Source organism: Ochotona princeps, chromosome 27 (assembly GCF_030435755.1).
Source record: "Ochotona princeps isolate mOchPri1 chromosome 27, mOchPri1.hap1, whole genome shotgun sequence".
Taxonomy (NCBI): domain Eukaryota; kingdom Metazoa; phylum Chordata; class Mammalia; order Lagomorpha; family Ochotonidae; genus Ochotona; species Ochotona princeps.
The window spans coordinates 3,490,706-3,504,676 of NC_080858.1; the positions used below are offsets into that span (position 1 = coordinate 3,490,706).

General features: G+C 39.3%; 1 protein-coding gene across 10 annotated transcripts in view; it reads right to left on the minus strand.

Annotated features, from left to right (window-relative positions):
- The window catches only part of ERC1 (ELKS/RAB6-interacting/CAST family member 1), a 317,123-nt gene that overhangs the window by 185,424 nt on the left and 117,728 nt on the right, over window positions 1-13,971 (minus strand). For all 10 annotated transcript variants that reach the window (XM_058656089.1, XM_058656090.1, XM_058656085.1 and 7 more), the window contains 4 exons: window positions 7,185-7,322; window positions 5,042-5,182; window positions 4,055-4,195; window positions 377-570 (listed from right to left, as the gene is read on the minus strand). In XM_058656089.1, the coding sequence (XP_058512072.1) occupies window positions 377-570; window positions 4,055-4,195; window positions 5,042-5,182; window positions 7,185-7,322 (614 nt within the window). The remainder of the gene's footprint in view (window positions 1-376; window positions 571-4,054; window positions 4,196-5,041; window positions 5,183-7,184; window positions 7,323-13,971) is intronic.

Here is a 13,971-nt window from a genome sequence, read left to right on the forward strand (position 1 = left end):
CAGGTCTCAGTTAGGGATAAGGTATTAACTCCTTCTATCTGAGCATGCTTGCTCATTTCACAGGTAAACAAAAAAACAAGCAACCACTTGCACTGTCACGATTAGCCAATAGAATAAAATATTTCTTAATGAGTATATTCCCATTTGCAAATCTATTACATTGAAGCCCAATGTTTTCCATGTTTTCCCCACTCTGTGTCGTCTTAGAGACTGCAATATAGGAGTCAGTGGTGACCTAAAATGACAAGAGTTAATAAAGTAATATCAAACACTCACGAAAATAAATTTAGAGACAGGTATACTGAAAAAAAGGTACATAGTTTCTAGGCCACTCTAACTTTCCAAAACCAATGAGTCTTATATTCAGTTATCTTACCTTTCCAACTCCGCTATCTTCTTATCTTTGTCATTCTTCTCATTTTCCACTTCCTTCAATATTTCCAAGAGACGGTCAACTTCTGTCTGGGCCTTGCTAGACTCATCTTTGTACCTGGAAATGTCTCTCTCCAGTTGTTGGATGCGATCACTCATCTCTGGACTGGCTCTTGCTTCCAAGGTTGCCTCATGTGCCTATAAAGAACAGTGTTAATATTTTTACAGATCCACATACAGTAGCAGGATGCAATTTATATCTCAAAAAATTACTTTATACTCCAATTTAAATAGTGTATTACCAAATACCTAATAACCAGTCTTCAATATTTAAGGTTTTACTTCTAGTTGTCCAAGGGGATTGTTTCCATGACAAGGGGATTGTTACCATTCCAAATTGTGATGAAGCCCAGTTCCTTAATAAAATGACACAGTATTTCAAGATAACTCTCACAATCCACCCTAAATACTTGAAATTATCTCTCATTCCCTTCTAATATCTAATTTAACACCGAGACTATATGCTGCATTGTTCAGGGAAAACAATGCATAAAACAATGTTTTAGGGAAAACAGCACAAAAGCAAAGAAGTATTATACAGACAAAAGGTAATCAGTAAATACAAAATTAACTAACTACCCTAGGTTCCAAGTAAAATTAGATTTCTTCAAAAACTACATTCCTGAATAATCATTATTAGGCCAAAAATGATCACAAGCTGGAGTTTAGTAAGGTGCACCAACAAGCCATTCAACTGCTACTGATCTCTTCAGGACAGTCTCAAAAGGCACCACCAGGCATCCCTCCTGCTCTCAATGCAGCAGGCATCGAAGGCACCACCAGGCATCCCTCCTGCTCTCAATGTAGCAGGCATCGAAGGCACCACCAGGCATCCCTCCTGCTCTCAATGCACCAGGCATCGAAGGCACCACCAGGCATCCCTCCTGGTCTCAATGCAGCAGGCATCGAAGGCACCACCAGGCATCCCTCCTGCTCTCAATGCAGCAGGCATCGAAGGCACCACCAGGCATCCCTCCTGCTCTCAATGCAGCAGGCATCCAGTGCTGAGACCTCAGTCGCTCTTCTGCCACATTTGCATGTCCTTCTCCTGTATACTGTTGCCACGTGTGCAAACTATGTGGTCCTGCATCTCTAGGATCATACGTATATGGCATAAGTGATGCTGTCAAGTTGGAAATAGAGTGATCAAATAGTTACCAACACAAGTCATGACCCTTACGCAAGGATTCACAAGATAATATGGAAAAAAAGTATATCACAAATCAAGAAATAACTTTAGAACCTTCAGAGAAAATTTTTCATCAGAATTAGGTTATACTGTAAAGGCATTTTAAAGTAGTTTATACTTTAAAAATGTCAAGCCCTTAATTTTCTTCCTGAATCTCTCAAGTGGAATGTATTTAGTGAGGACACTAACTGTATACTAACTGTTTTGTTTTTCCTTCTTCCATACACAACAGTATATCTAGTCCCTTTAAACAGTTTGCAAATTAAAGGACAAATAAATAATATCATGAAATACTTGAGGAAAATCTGATAAGTACCTTGGATAAATGAGAAATGCTTGTGTAAATACTAAATGACATTTACCACCTAGTCTGAAAAATGTTCTTTTCCAAGTTCATGTGCTTAAGGGTTAATATGTGTGAAGAAAAAGTATTTTAACTGTCTTAAAATTGACTTTCTTTTTTTTAAGATTTACCTATTTTTATTACAAAGAGGAGGAGAGAGAGGAAGATCTTCCGTGCGAAGATTCACTCCCCAAGTGACCATGAAGTCTAAAGTATGAGGCCATATCAGTGACAAACTATTGAAGGATTGTGTTATAAAGCTTCAAATAAAACATAAATAGAAACAGAAAGGTCATAAATGAGGGTTTAGAAGATAAATGGCAAGCACAGGAACCAGGGTAGGGGCGGGCCTGGTGGGGGTTATTGTGGGTCACTCTGACTAGGCTGCAGCTCCCACTGGTTAATGTGAGGGCCGAGTATGTGCTGGGCAGAACCAGGCTGGACTGAAACACCCACTGGTTCCAGTGGAAGTCGGGGCTGAAAACAGAACCAACACAGCAATTGCAACCACCAGCTGATCGGGGCGATGGACTGTGCCGGGCCCTGTACTTGCTAGTACATACAAGAATCTGGACTGGGAACACCTCAGACAAAGTTTCTGTGGGGATCTCCCCAATCGAACTGCCGGATTCAAAACTCTAACCATGAAAAGACAGAACAAGTCAATCAACCACCTCAGCTATATGTTAGCAGTGAAATATCGGGCAAATGGAGACTCTATGATGGACTACGTAAATCAGTGGATTCTTCAATGACCTCATCGTATTTGGAGTGGCGAAAATGGCAGCAATTCATAACTGGTGAACTATCAAAACTACTTGAGCAAGTATCTCAGAGCATGCCCCACATCCGGGTCTTGGGGTGGGTGGGAAACAGGGTGGGGCTTCTCCCTCAATATCCCCATTTACCTCAGATACATGAAGGAAACAATATGGAAATAATAGTCTTACCCACTTTCCTATAGCCCTTGAACATTTTTACCCAAATTAACTATGTAAAGATTGTCAAAAAATAAGTGCAAAAAAAAAAAAGACAAATGGATACATTAGTCTTGATAATTACCTCAGTAGTATAACCCTAAATATACTAATTAGGTTCATCTTCAAAATACTTAGATATTAAAATGGAAAATAACTCCACAACTCCATGCTTTTCATGAGGAACAAAGATGAATTGGTTATAAATTAAATTCTTAATCTTATAAAACTTTGTTATTCATCCTTGAGTAACTTTAAGACACTAGATATTCTTCCTTTCCTGAGCTTTAACTATGGTTTTATTTTTAATGCTCCCTACATGAAGTTACCATGTTAGATATACCAAACACATGGGAAGAGAATAAATAAAACCAGACTGATACCCTTTGCCCGTTACAAATCACATGACTTGAACCCAGATCTTGAAACTCTCGAAAGTTGAATTTCAATTTTCACAGAGTTGACAGCTCACAGGTTGAATATGAAAAGGCAGAATGGGCGGTTAGCCTTGCGGGTAAGATGCCTGTGTTCCATATTAGGGTATCTGCGCTGGCTTCCCAGGGTTGACCCCTGAATCCAGCTCCCTGCCAGTACAGACTTCGGGAGGCAGCAGGCATGATTCTGGTTACTGAACTGCTGCCATGACATCTGAATCACGTTCAAGTGAACCAGCAGATGGGGTGAACTCTGCCTGCCTGCCTCTCAAACAAAAATGAGTAAATAAATATATATATATATGTGTGTGTGTGTGTGCTCTGAAAACTATAAATTCTACTAAAGCGAAGACTAAACCAAAGAAACAGTTTACATCTGCACTATGCCTAGTATACATCTGCTTTATTAACTCCTTCTATCAATATGAGATTTTAATAGTGTTCTCAAATTTTATCCACAAGGGACTTGTATGTCTTAATTTTCCTCTAAATTGTCCATCTTTAAGAGTTCAGGAATTTTTATGAATAAAACTAGTTTGGGTAAAAGAATGCTAAGAGAATTAATAAAAGGTACAATTTGGAACTTTGGGCTGTCAAGTTAAGTCTTATAAATGGCCTAGCATTTTTACCATGTTCTCAATTATAGCAAAACAAGACAATGGGGTCGATTTCCTGGAACCTTTTTCAGCTGCGACTCCATCTTCAGGCACTCCTCCCTCTTCTGCTCCAAAGCAATCTCGAGCGTCTTCAGGCGCGAGTCCTTCTTGAGGCCTGAGGAAGCCAAGGAAGAAGCATGCTCCTTCAAATCCAAGAGTGACGCCTGAAGAGATGGGACACACACCCTGGGTAAATACCGACACTAAACAAGATGGAAACTAGAATGCTTAATGGATTATCATGGAGCCTTATGGTTTGATTCCATTACCCAAGCATATCATTTTTCTATTTCAAGAACATTCATGAAACAAAACAATACGAGCTTTGGTTTTCAAGTCATAACTAAAATGAGATTTCCCAAGAAATGCCAGTTGAAAAGAGTTCCACTGATAATACCCATTTTCAGTAAATAAAAATAGGTCAAACTTTGCAAATGCAAATAGTTAACTTTAGTGGCTAATTAATAATTAAACAAATATTTTCTTTTCAGGGAAAAAAAGCAATTAGAAACTAATTCCCATAAATTTTTTCTAAAGATACTAGGGGGAAATTTTTCAGAGAAAAGCCCTTTAAGCTCATGCACTTACCTGATCACGTGACTGTGTTAGGTCACATTAATAGAATTCTCCAAACACAAGATCAAAGTATAATAATCCAACAAATAACTGTGATGTACTTTGTTGGAAATAAATTATTTATCTGGCACTTTCCTTATCTTTGGCATAGTATCTCTCCAAATATAACAGAGCTTCAGATTTTTCTGGATGTATAAAAATGCTTAATAAGTAAAAAGCTACTAAATACACACTGTGGAGACCTAAGACTCAAAAAATGAATGAACCAATTTTACCATGCCCCTGAAATATTCCTTAAGAGACTCAAAGAAAGCCTGCTGTTAAGCTTAAGCACACCTTGCATTTTACATTTTACATGCACGCTGTGAACGGCAGCAAATACAGCCAAAGTGACAGCCGTGCAAACCAAACAATTTCATTTTTGTGATCTCCACCTCTTTCTCTGAGAGATCTCCTTGCAACAGGCTGACTTTTTCTTTCAAGTCTTTAAGATCTTTCTTGTAGGTATCAATTTCCTCTTGCTTTTCCCGCTCATCTCGGTCCCGCTGCTCCTTTAGGCGTTCAATTGTCCGCTCCTGATAAGAGAGCACAACACCACCTGAGAAAATTCCTTGTCATGTTTACATCATGGTTCCAATTCTGCTTTTAGCTGGAAAAATGTCATGTTTCCACTTTCTGGTCAAAAGAGATTGGTTAAGTTTTAAAAGAAAACACTTTCGAAGATCCCAACCTTTGCCCATAACAAAACCTGGATATGTTCCTTTGAATTCCAAAGTTTCTTTCCCTATAGTTTCAACTAGTATTAAATCTTTCTATAGTATTCTTTTGGGACAACCTCATACTCATTTCTCAAGCAGCTAAAAACACACACATCCTGAGGACAGTAACTAACAAACATTCTTCCTTATGGACAATGTTACCTACAAAGCAATGCACACACTTAAATATGTGGAGTATTTTGAGCTAATAGTATAAAAGAAGATAGTGAAAAAAAGAAGCCATTATAATGTATTTGTCTGTTGGGAGCACTGCACGAGTGCCCTGCCCTAAGATGGTAGCTGGTTCAAGGCCAGCAGGCAGCAGGAAGACAGGAGGTCACAGGTGAGGCGGATTTGCCTCCTTTCCAGGGCCTGGCCAGTCAGGTAGCACCCAGTGGACCCACGGGAATGCAAGTGATGGGAGTGAGAGCTGAAATTGCTATGGCAATAAATATAGTTATTGTCATCTCATAGGCTAGCCTGTCTTTGCAATTTTTTGAAGCATAGAAAATGTAGCTGTTTTAGCCACTTTTATAATTTTTAGCTAGGGGAATTAAGGATGCTTTTATTAAAGAAAAATGCTTTTGATTATTGTTTTACTGTTTATGGGGTTGTAGAGTCTATAATTATAGAGGGATTTAATATTTGTAATTTTTGTTTTTAGATTTATATTTTTTCCCTTGTAAACTATTTTCCCCATTGAATAATGGACAAATTGTAAAAATAGAAATGTGGTAGAAATGTACTACTGATTAGCAGGTAATCGCATGTGCCTTGGCCTTGGAGTCCTGGCTGCCGCTCCATGGCTACTGTTGAAGAATGAATAATGGCTTGCTTTGAAGAATATGAATACAGTGTTTTAAAGAATTATCTCTGGGGACACCTGCTTAGCCCTGAAGTGCAGACGGAATGACCGAATGTCTGTACATGCCCCCTTAGTCTTGAAGTAAAAAATAGAACAATTAGTTGCTTGTGCAAAAGCTGTGAGGTTTTGTGTAAATAAAAAGGACAGTTTTTTCTTGGGCTGTTGTGAGAACGCACCAAGTGTCTGTGTCTGTGTCTTTCTTTATCGCCAGCTCCACGCACCCTTCCCGAGCTCCGAACTCTTGGCTGGAGCTGGACTCCGGCATTTGTCAATAGATACTTAACTGAAAAGTTGATGTGATGTCAGGGTTTTTTTAAAAGCATTATTTTTAAATACATTCAGGGATCAAGTCCTAATTCTAAAAGGCAGCCTGAAGCATTCCAAGTCTGAAAGATTTAAAGAACAATGACCTCATTCCTTCAAACAATTTTCAATTAGTTGTCCTAAAGGGCGTCTCTAGACTTGCCTCTAGGGTATCAACACTGGTGAGGGTGGGTCATTTTAGTCAACTGGTCCTGAAAAACTAAGCTTGCTCAGAGGATAAAACGAAATAGAAGAGTCAAAACGAGAAAACTAGGAAGTATACTATATTAAAAACAAGAATTGGGAAAAAGTGGGTATTTATAGAGGACTAATTATGCATCGCCTTCTGATGTCATAGGTATTACCACATCCCTGTTTTTTGCTTAAGATGGTAAATGAGGAACATATGGCTTATTCTTTGGAAACTTCAGCCACTGTCCTCAATAGTGGAATCCATCTTGCTTGGCAGTAGATGTTTATATTGGCCAAGGACTAAATAGATTTCCTTTCTCATTTACACTATTTATGTTAGCCATATGACAGAAGAGCTCTTTTCCCTCTGCCCAGGGGAATCTCATTGTATTCTGTACCGAATTTTAGATGAATGAGAAGGCAGAAGTGTGTTTGAGAGTGTCCAGGGCAGTGGCTCACCTTCTCAGCGAGCGCCTCCTCCAGCGTTGTCAAGGCAGTGTCTGTGTTGGTGGTGTCAGCCTGCAAGGACTTCACTCGTTCCTTCAAGCTGCTCATCTGCTTTTCCTTATCTCTAAGCTGCTCTTGAAGGTTTTCAATCTGAGCGTGCGCACATGGGGGCAGACGGGGGAGACATTAGGAATAATACAAAATAAGGTACAACCAAAATCACTTCAAGTTGGAATCAGGGTTAATCCTAAGATGTGGAGATATGGGCACACTCCCATACTGCTGCTGGGAATGTAAATTAGCACAGCCACTGAGGAAAACAGGGTGGAGATTTTTTTAACTAGAAACAGACTTGCCATAGGATCCAACAGTCCCATTACTGGGTATATACCCAAGGACACTGGATCAGAGAAATATCCACACCACTATGTTTATACCAGCACTGTTCATTATACACAAGATATGGAATAAATAGATGTATCCATCAGATAATTGGTAAAGAACATGTTATATATACAATGAAATATCATGAGGGAAACAAGCCAGACACAGAAATACAAATACCCGTTCAAGCTAAAGTTTTAAGTGAAATTAAAACAAAAATAAAAACCTATGCATATCAATTTGGCCAACTTTGTTTTCTACCTTTTCTTTTTTTTTTTTTTAAAGATTTATTCAGTTTATTACAAAGTCAGATATACAGAGAGGAGGAGAGAGAGAGAGGAAGATCTTCCGTCCGATGATTCACTCCCCAAGTGAGCCACAACGGCCGGTGCTGCGCCGATCCGATGCCGGGAACCAGGAACCTCTTCCAGGTCTCCCACATGGGTGCAGGGTCCCAAAGCCTTGGGCCGTCCTCGACTGCTTTCCCAGGCCACAAGCAGGGAGCTGGATGGGAAGTGGAGCTGCCGGGATTAGAACCGGCGCCCATATGGGATCCCGGGGCTTTCAAGGCGAGGACTTTAGCCGCTAGGCCATGCCGCCGGGCCCTGTTTTCTACCTTTTCAAAAAATACTTAATAATAGTTTTCACATTATTTTTAATTACTGTATGAGTGAAATTGAGATGTTTTTGTTTGATTACTGTTTATAATCTTACTGAACTATAGTCTTTTTCCTATTAAACTTTTTTAGTGCAGCATAAAGCCTCTGACTACAATGCAAAATAAACATGTTACCTCAGAGAGAGAGGGACGGAGCGAATGAAAACAAAGAAACATCATTAGAGTTCTACCTATGAACTATGCTGAATCTGTTTTACTCCTATTAATATAACATTAACATGGGAAGAGCGAGAAATTCAAGAAAAAAGGTTTCAGGGTGACAAGTTCAATTTTAAACTTTATAGACAGAAAAAAGAAAAGATGCACATGCAGGAATGAACACACACATGCACACACATACACACATATACACATATACACATACATACACATACACACACCCTAACAAAATAAATAGTGAAGTGAAGAGAAAAGACTCAAAACAGAGCTGAGAGTGGAGACAGAGAGTATACATAGAGAGCTACAGGAGGATTACTTCTGAAATGACAAAAAAGGATGCCTTCACATAAAAAAAGAGGTGAGATGGCAAATTCCACAAGCATTTGGTAAGAAAAATCAGTCAGAAGTATGAAGGAGAAACTGCTTTAAATATTACGGTTAAACTACATTTTCATATCACCCTTTAAGTAAAGCTTTTTTAAAAAAAAAAAAATTTATTTATCTTCATTACAAAGTCAGATATACAGAGAGGAGGAGAGACAGAGAGGAAGATCTTCCATCCGATGATTCACTCCCCAAGTGAGCCGCATCGGCAGGTGCTGCAGCGATCCAAAGCTGGGAACCTGGAACCTCTTCTGGGTCTCCCACGCGGATGCAGGGTCCCAAAGCATTGGGCCATCCTCAACTGCTTTCCCAGGCCATAAGCAGGGAGCTGGATGGGAAGTGGAGCTGCCGGGATTAGAACCGGCGTCCATACGGGATCCCAGCGTGTTCAGGGCGAGGACTTTAGCCACTAGGCCAAGCTGCTGGGCCCGAGTAAAGCATTTTTAATAACATTTCTTACAGCAGCTGTCCCTTCATGTTCACTTACAAGCATTCACCTGCTCAAAACAGTTACTAGTTGTCCTATTGTGTGCCAGAGAGAAGTGATGAAAAGAAAAACAACCTCATTTTTGCAATGCTTTAATCGTTTAGCTGAGGCCAAGCTACATATGCAAACAGACTTGCACATTTCTGGTTTTTTTACGATTTATTTATTTTTATTGGAAAGTCAGATATACACAGAGGAGGAGAGACAGAGAAGAGTCAGGGGCTGCATCCAGGTCTCCCACATGGGTGCAGGATCCCAAGGCTTTGGGCCGTCCTCAACTGCTTTCCCAGGCCACAAGCAGGGAGCTGGATGGGAGCTGTGCCACTGGGCACAACCAGCAGCATATGGGATCCTGGCACGTGCAAAGTGAGGACTTTGGCCACGAGGCTACCCTGCTGGGCCCACACATTACTATTCTTCCACTCACCAACACATTTCTCATCCTCATGTCCATTCTTCTCTCTAATCTCTGACCAGATGCAGCTCTCTGTTTTGTCCTCAGCCACACAAGCAGACACTGGTCCCCTGCCTCTTCACCTCACTCTGGATCTTCATGTTTGGATACTATGAGGTCTGAAGTTAAAAACTGGCTCATTCACCAGCCAGTGAATAAAATCTAAGTATGGATTGAAACTATTTAAAAGGATCCTCCTTGCCCCCTCTATTATTTGAAAGGCACAGAAAGAGACGGCAGGCATGGACAGAGATCTCCTCAAGCATTAGTTCCCTTCTGAAATATCAACCAACATGCCCACAACAACCAGAAATCCCGAATTCATTTTGGGTCTGCCACATGAGTAGTAGGAACCCAAGACCTTGAGTCATCATTTGTATCTCCCAGGCTGAGTACTAGCAAGAAACAGGGACTTGGACTGGGGCCTCCAACAAAGGATCTGGTACCACATGTGCATTTAGGCACAAACTAGGGGGTCTGAAAACATACCTCCCAAGGATAGGAAAGCCATTACACCTAAAAAATATCCCTTCTCTGACTTAAATGAAAGCTAATCATGTAAGAGAATTTACTTTATAACCCAATGAATTTTTCTACTGTATGCATATTCTGAACCTCTGTGACAGAAAAAGTATCTATTACTATCTAGGTTTTACCTGAGTAAAGTTCTGCAGAGTTTAAAGGAACTGGCATTTATTCTACATACATGTCCTTAATGTGCTTCTAACTATGTTTCACATACAGTGCATTCTCATGTAGAAGACTTAACAGTAACAAATTCAAGAAAGAATGACTTATGCATGAACTATTTACAGGAAAACATGATATATTCTTCAAAATAACATCTTTAATCATTTTCTTGTTCTGTTGATTGGACTGGAGAAAAGACCGAAATAAAACAGTTACTTTATTTTACAGAGGCCTTCTCATATACTTTTTGTTTAAGGGAAAATTCAACAGAACAAGGGAAGACTAACATTGAATGCCATGTGACATGGTGAGTTCATTAAGCCTGCATGCCAGCCCCACACTGGCACAGATAGACTGACACGTTTTGTTTGGCTTCTTATCAGCAATGCCCAGAGCTGAGAGGTGTGATGATCCAAGGTGGCCGACTGACCTCTAGTCAAGTGGCAATGACCACTCCGCCTTCCAGGCCTTCGTCACTGAGGAAGGAGACATTTCCTCTCAGGTAGAGTTCTAAGTATGAGAAATTCCCATATGGGCTCCTGTTCCTGTTCCAACCACTCCACTTCCCAGCCAGCTCCATGCTTGTGGCCTGGGAAAGCAGTAGAGTACAGCTCAAAGCTTTGGGACCCTGCGCCCATGTGGGAGACCTGGAAGAAGCTCCTGACTCCGGGCTTCAGATCAGCTCAACTCCAGCCATTGCGGCCACTTGGGCAGTGAACCAATAGATGCAAGATCTTTCTCTCTGTCTCTCCTTCTTTCTGTAAACCTGACTTTACAACCAGAAATAAATAAATAAATCTTTAAAAAAGGAAAATATTTATTATATACTATGCCTTGAAAAAGATACAAAAATGTGTAAAATTATCCCAGTCTGTAGAATTTTTATTCTTTATGCTTTTTATATACTTTCAAAATTCAGAATATACAGAGATAGTTTTAATGAAAATGACAAAAACAAAGACTTTTACAATACAATACAAGAAATCATAGAGAAAGGAGATTCTTTTGTCATACGCAATGATCAACATGAAGAACCTCACATCTATAAAGGCAAGAAAACAACTCTTCACTGAACCCATACATTTCACAGGTTTATAGATGTGATTAATCAAATTCAGTTATTAGAAATATTGGTATTTTTTTTTTACAATGCCAGAGACTGAAAAAGAAGCAAATTCAAAGAAACCAAGACTTTCAAACCCTGCTTGAACATCAGGCCAGAAGGAAATAGTGAGATAGGCTTCACTTGTTTAAAATCTGAACCCAAAGTCATCTCACTAATATTTAATCTTGCGAGGCCTGCTACAGTGGCTTGAAAGATGCTAATTTGTACTAATGTGAGTATTCTCCAGAGGTCTAGCCAAGGTTAATTTCCAAGCAAATTGATCTCTAGGAGATAGATATTACTGTGCAGAAAGTTTATTAGAGGGTTTTCTTAAAATCAAAGCCAGCAGAAAGAGAAGAAATCAAGATTGTGCAGAGAAATCTGGCTGCAATGAAGCCCCACAAAAATCTTCAATATCAGATAATTTTTCTACTCTTTAAAACTAAGATCTCTAGAAATTGCAGAAAGATGAAAGCAGATAAAGAACAAAACATCGTCTGATGCTTGAAGATATTTTGTGGTTGAAGATGTTATATTAAAAAGAAGGAAGAGCACAAAGCACCGTTTCATCAAAGCTTAATTTAATAACTTCTTCAGGTGGTTAAGCACGTCAACTTTCCAGCCCCAGTTGCCAGGTACCTGGCCATCTATCCAAACAGCCATTCCTACAGGTAAGAACGCAATATGAAGAAATTCATGTCAAATTAAATTACTGGCTGTGCTTTAAAACTTTGACCACACAAAGCAGTGGCTTTCAAATTCTTTGTCCCTTTCTAGATATTTATCTCTGTATTTATTCTTCTGACAAATTGTTGCTACAGGGTCTCCTGAGAGACAACTAAGAAAGATCTTTGTCACAAGAGGGATTTGACCCTTCCAGATCAACTTACACATTTTGCAAGGTTAAAATGTATGCTTAGTCAAAACTGAAGTTTCAGCACCCTTAAAGAACTTGCAAGAGTCTGAGAATATTAATACTGTCAACTATCAATAGAGCAGACCACAAATAAACATGAATTTTCAAATTTCTAACAAGGTTATGTAAAACTCCAAAGCAATGACATCTCAAAAGGGCCCAATCAATGACACAGGAAACTCGAGTGGAAGGTATGAACAGACTTCTCCAAACAATATTCAAAAGATGCTTAACGTCATCAGTCATTAAGGACTTTCAAATCAAAATCACCATGAGATTGGGGCTGAGGAACAACAGTATGGAAAGCGTATGAAAACACTGTGTATTATTGATTGCAGGGTAAGGAATGGGGCAACCACTTCGCAAACAGACTGTCAGCAGAGAGGTAAACATGGAATTAACATATGACTCAGCAATTCCACATCTATTCTATGCCCAGAGAAATGAAAACACTGTCATTAAACACTGGCACATGAATATTCACAGAATCACTAATGATAAACCAAAAAATGGAAACTAAATGACTAAATGTTCATCAGTAGATAAATAAAATATGGTATTATCAATTTCGATGGAAAACGTAACAAAATGCTAATTATTAAAATCAGCAAAATGTTAGCATTTTCTACAAAACACACGTTGCAGCAAAACTTTGACCAAGCTTTTGGTCAGAGTTAAATGAAAGAATCCAAACATAAATGGATACCTACTATATTTCTTATGGATTAAACCCATAAGAAATTTCCAGAATAGGTAAAATCCCAGAGACAAGGACTTAGTTGATGGCTGCTAGAGTTTAAGAGGTTGTGAGAATATGGATTCTTTTTGATGTGATAAGGGTACTCTGGAATCAGATAATCATGATTATTGCAAGAATCATGTAAATTGTACAGCTTAAAAAAGGTAAATTTCATAGTACACAAATATGTCAATTGTTACAAAAATTCCATCTAATCAAGGCCTTAGGGCTAGTTTAAGATCTATCCAAAAAGTGTAAAAATACTCTAAGCCTGATATGTACATTGCTTCATCCTTCAAACAGAATAATTTAACCAATTTATCTGACTTATAAAACTTCAAAATTCTTTGGATTTCATACATCCTGTATACACACATTCATTTCAATTATCTTCTTTTTCTAAAAAAAGATTCTTTTTGAAAGACAGATCCACAAAGAGAAGGAGATACAGAGAGGATCCAGTAGCTTATTCTGGGTCTCCCACACGGGTGCAGGGTCCCAAAGCTTTGGGCCATTCTCAACTGCTTTCCTGGGCCACAGGCAGGGAGCTGGATGGGAAGTGGGGGTGCCAGAATTAGAACTGGCACCCATATGGGATCCTGGCTGTTGCAAGGCAAGGATTTAGCCACTAGGTTACTGTGCTGGGCTCGTAAATTATCTTCTACAAAGCAGTTCTGCAGAAAGCAGGCAGGTACTTCCATGTCAGGTCACTAACACATAAAGGAGTTTTCATATTTAGTTGTACTTCTCACCTCAGGACAACCTCCAAAATAAATATATAGCACTGATCCTACCTCTGCTG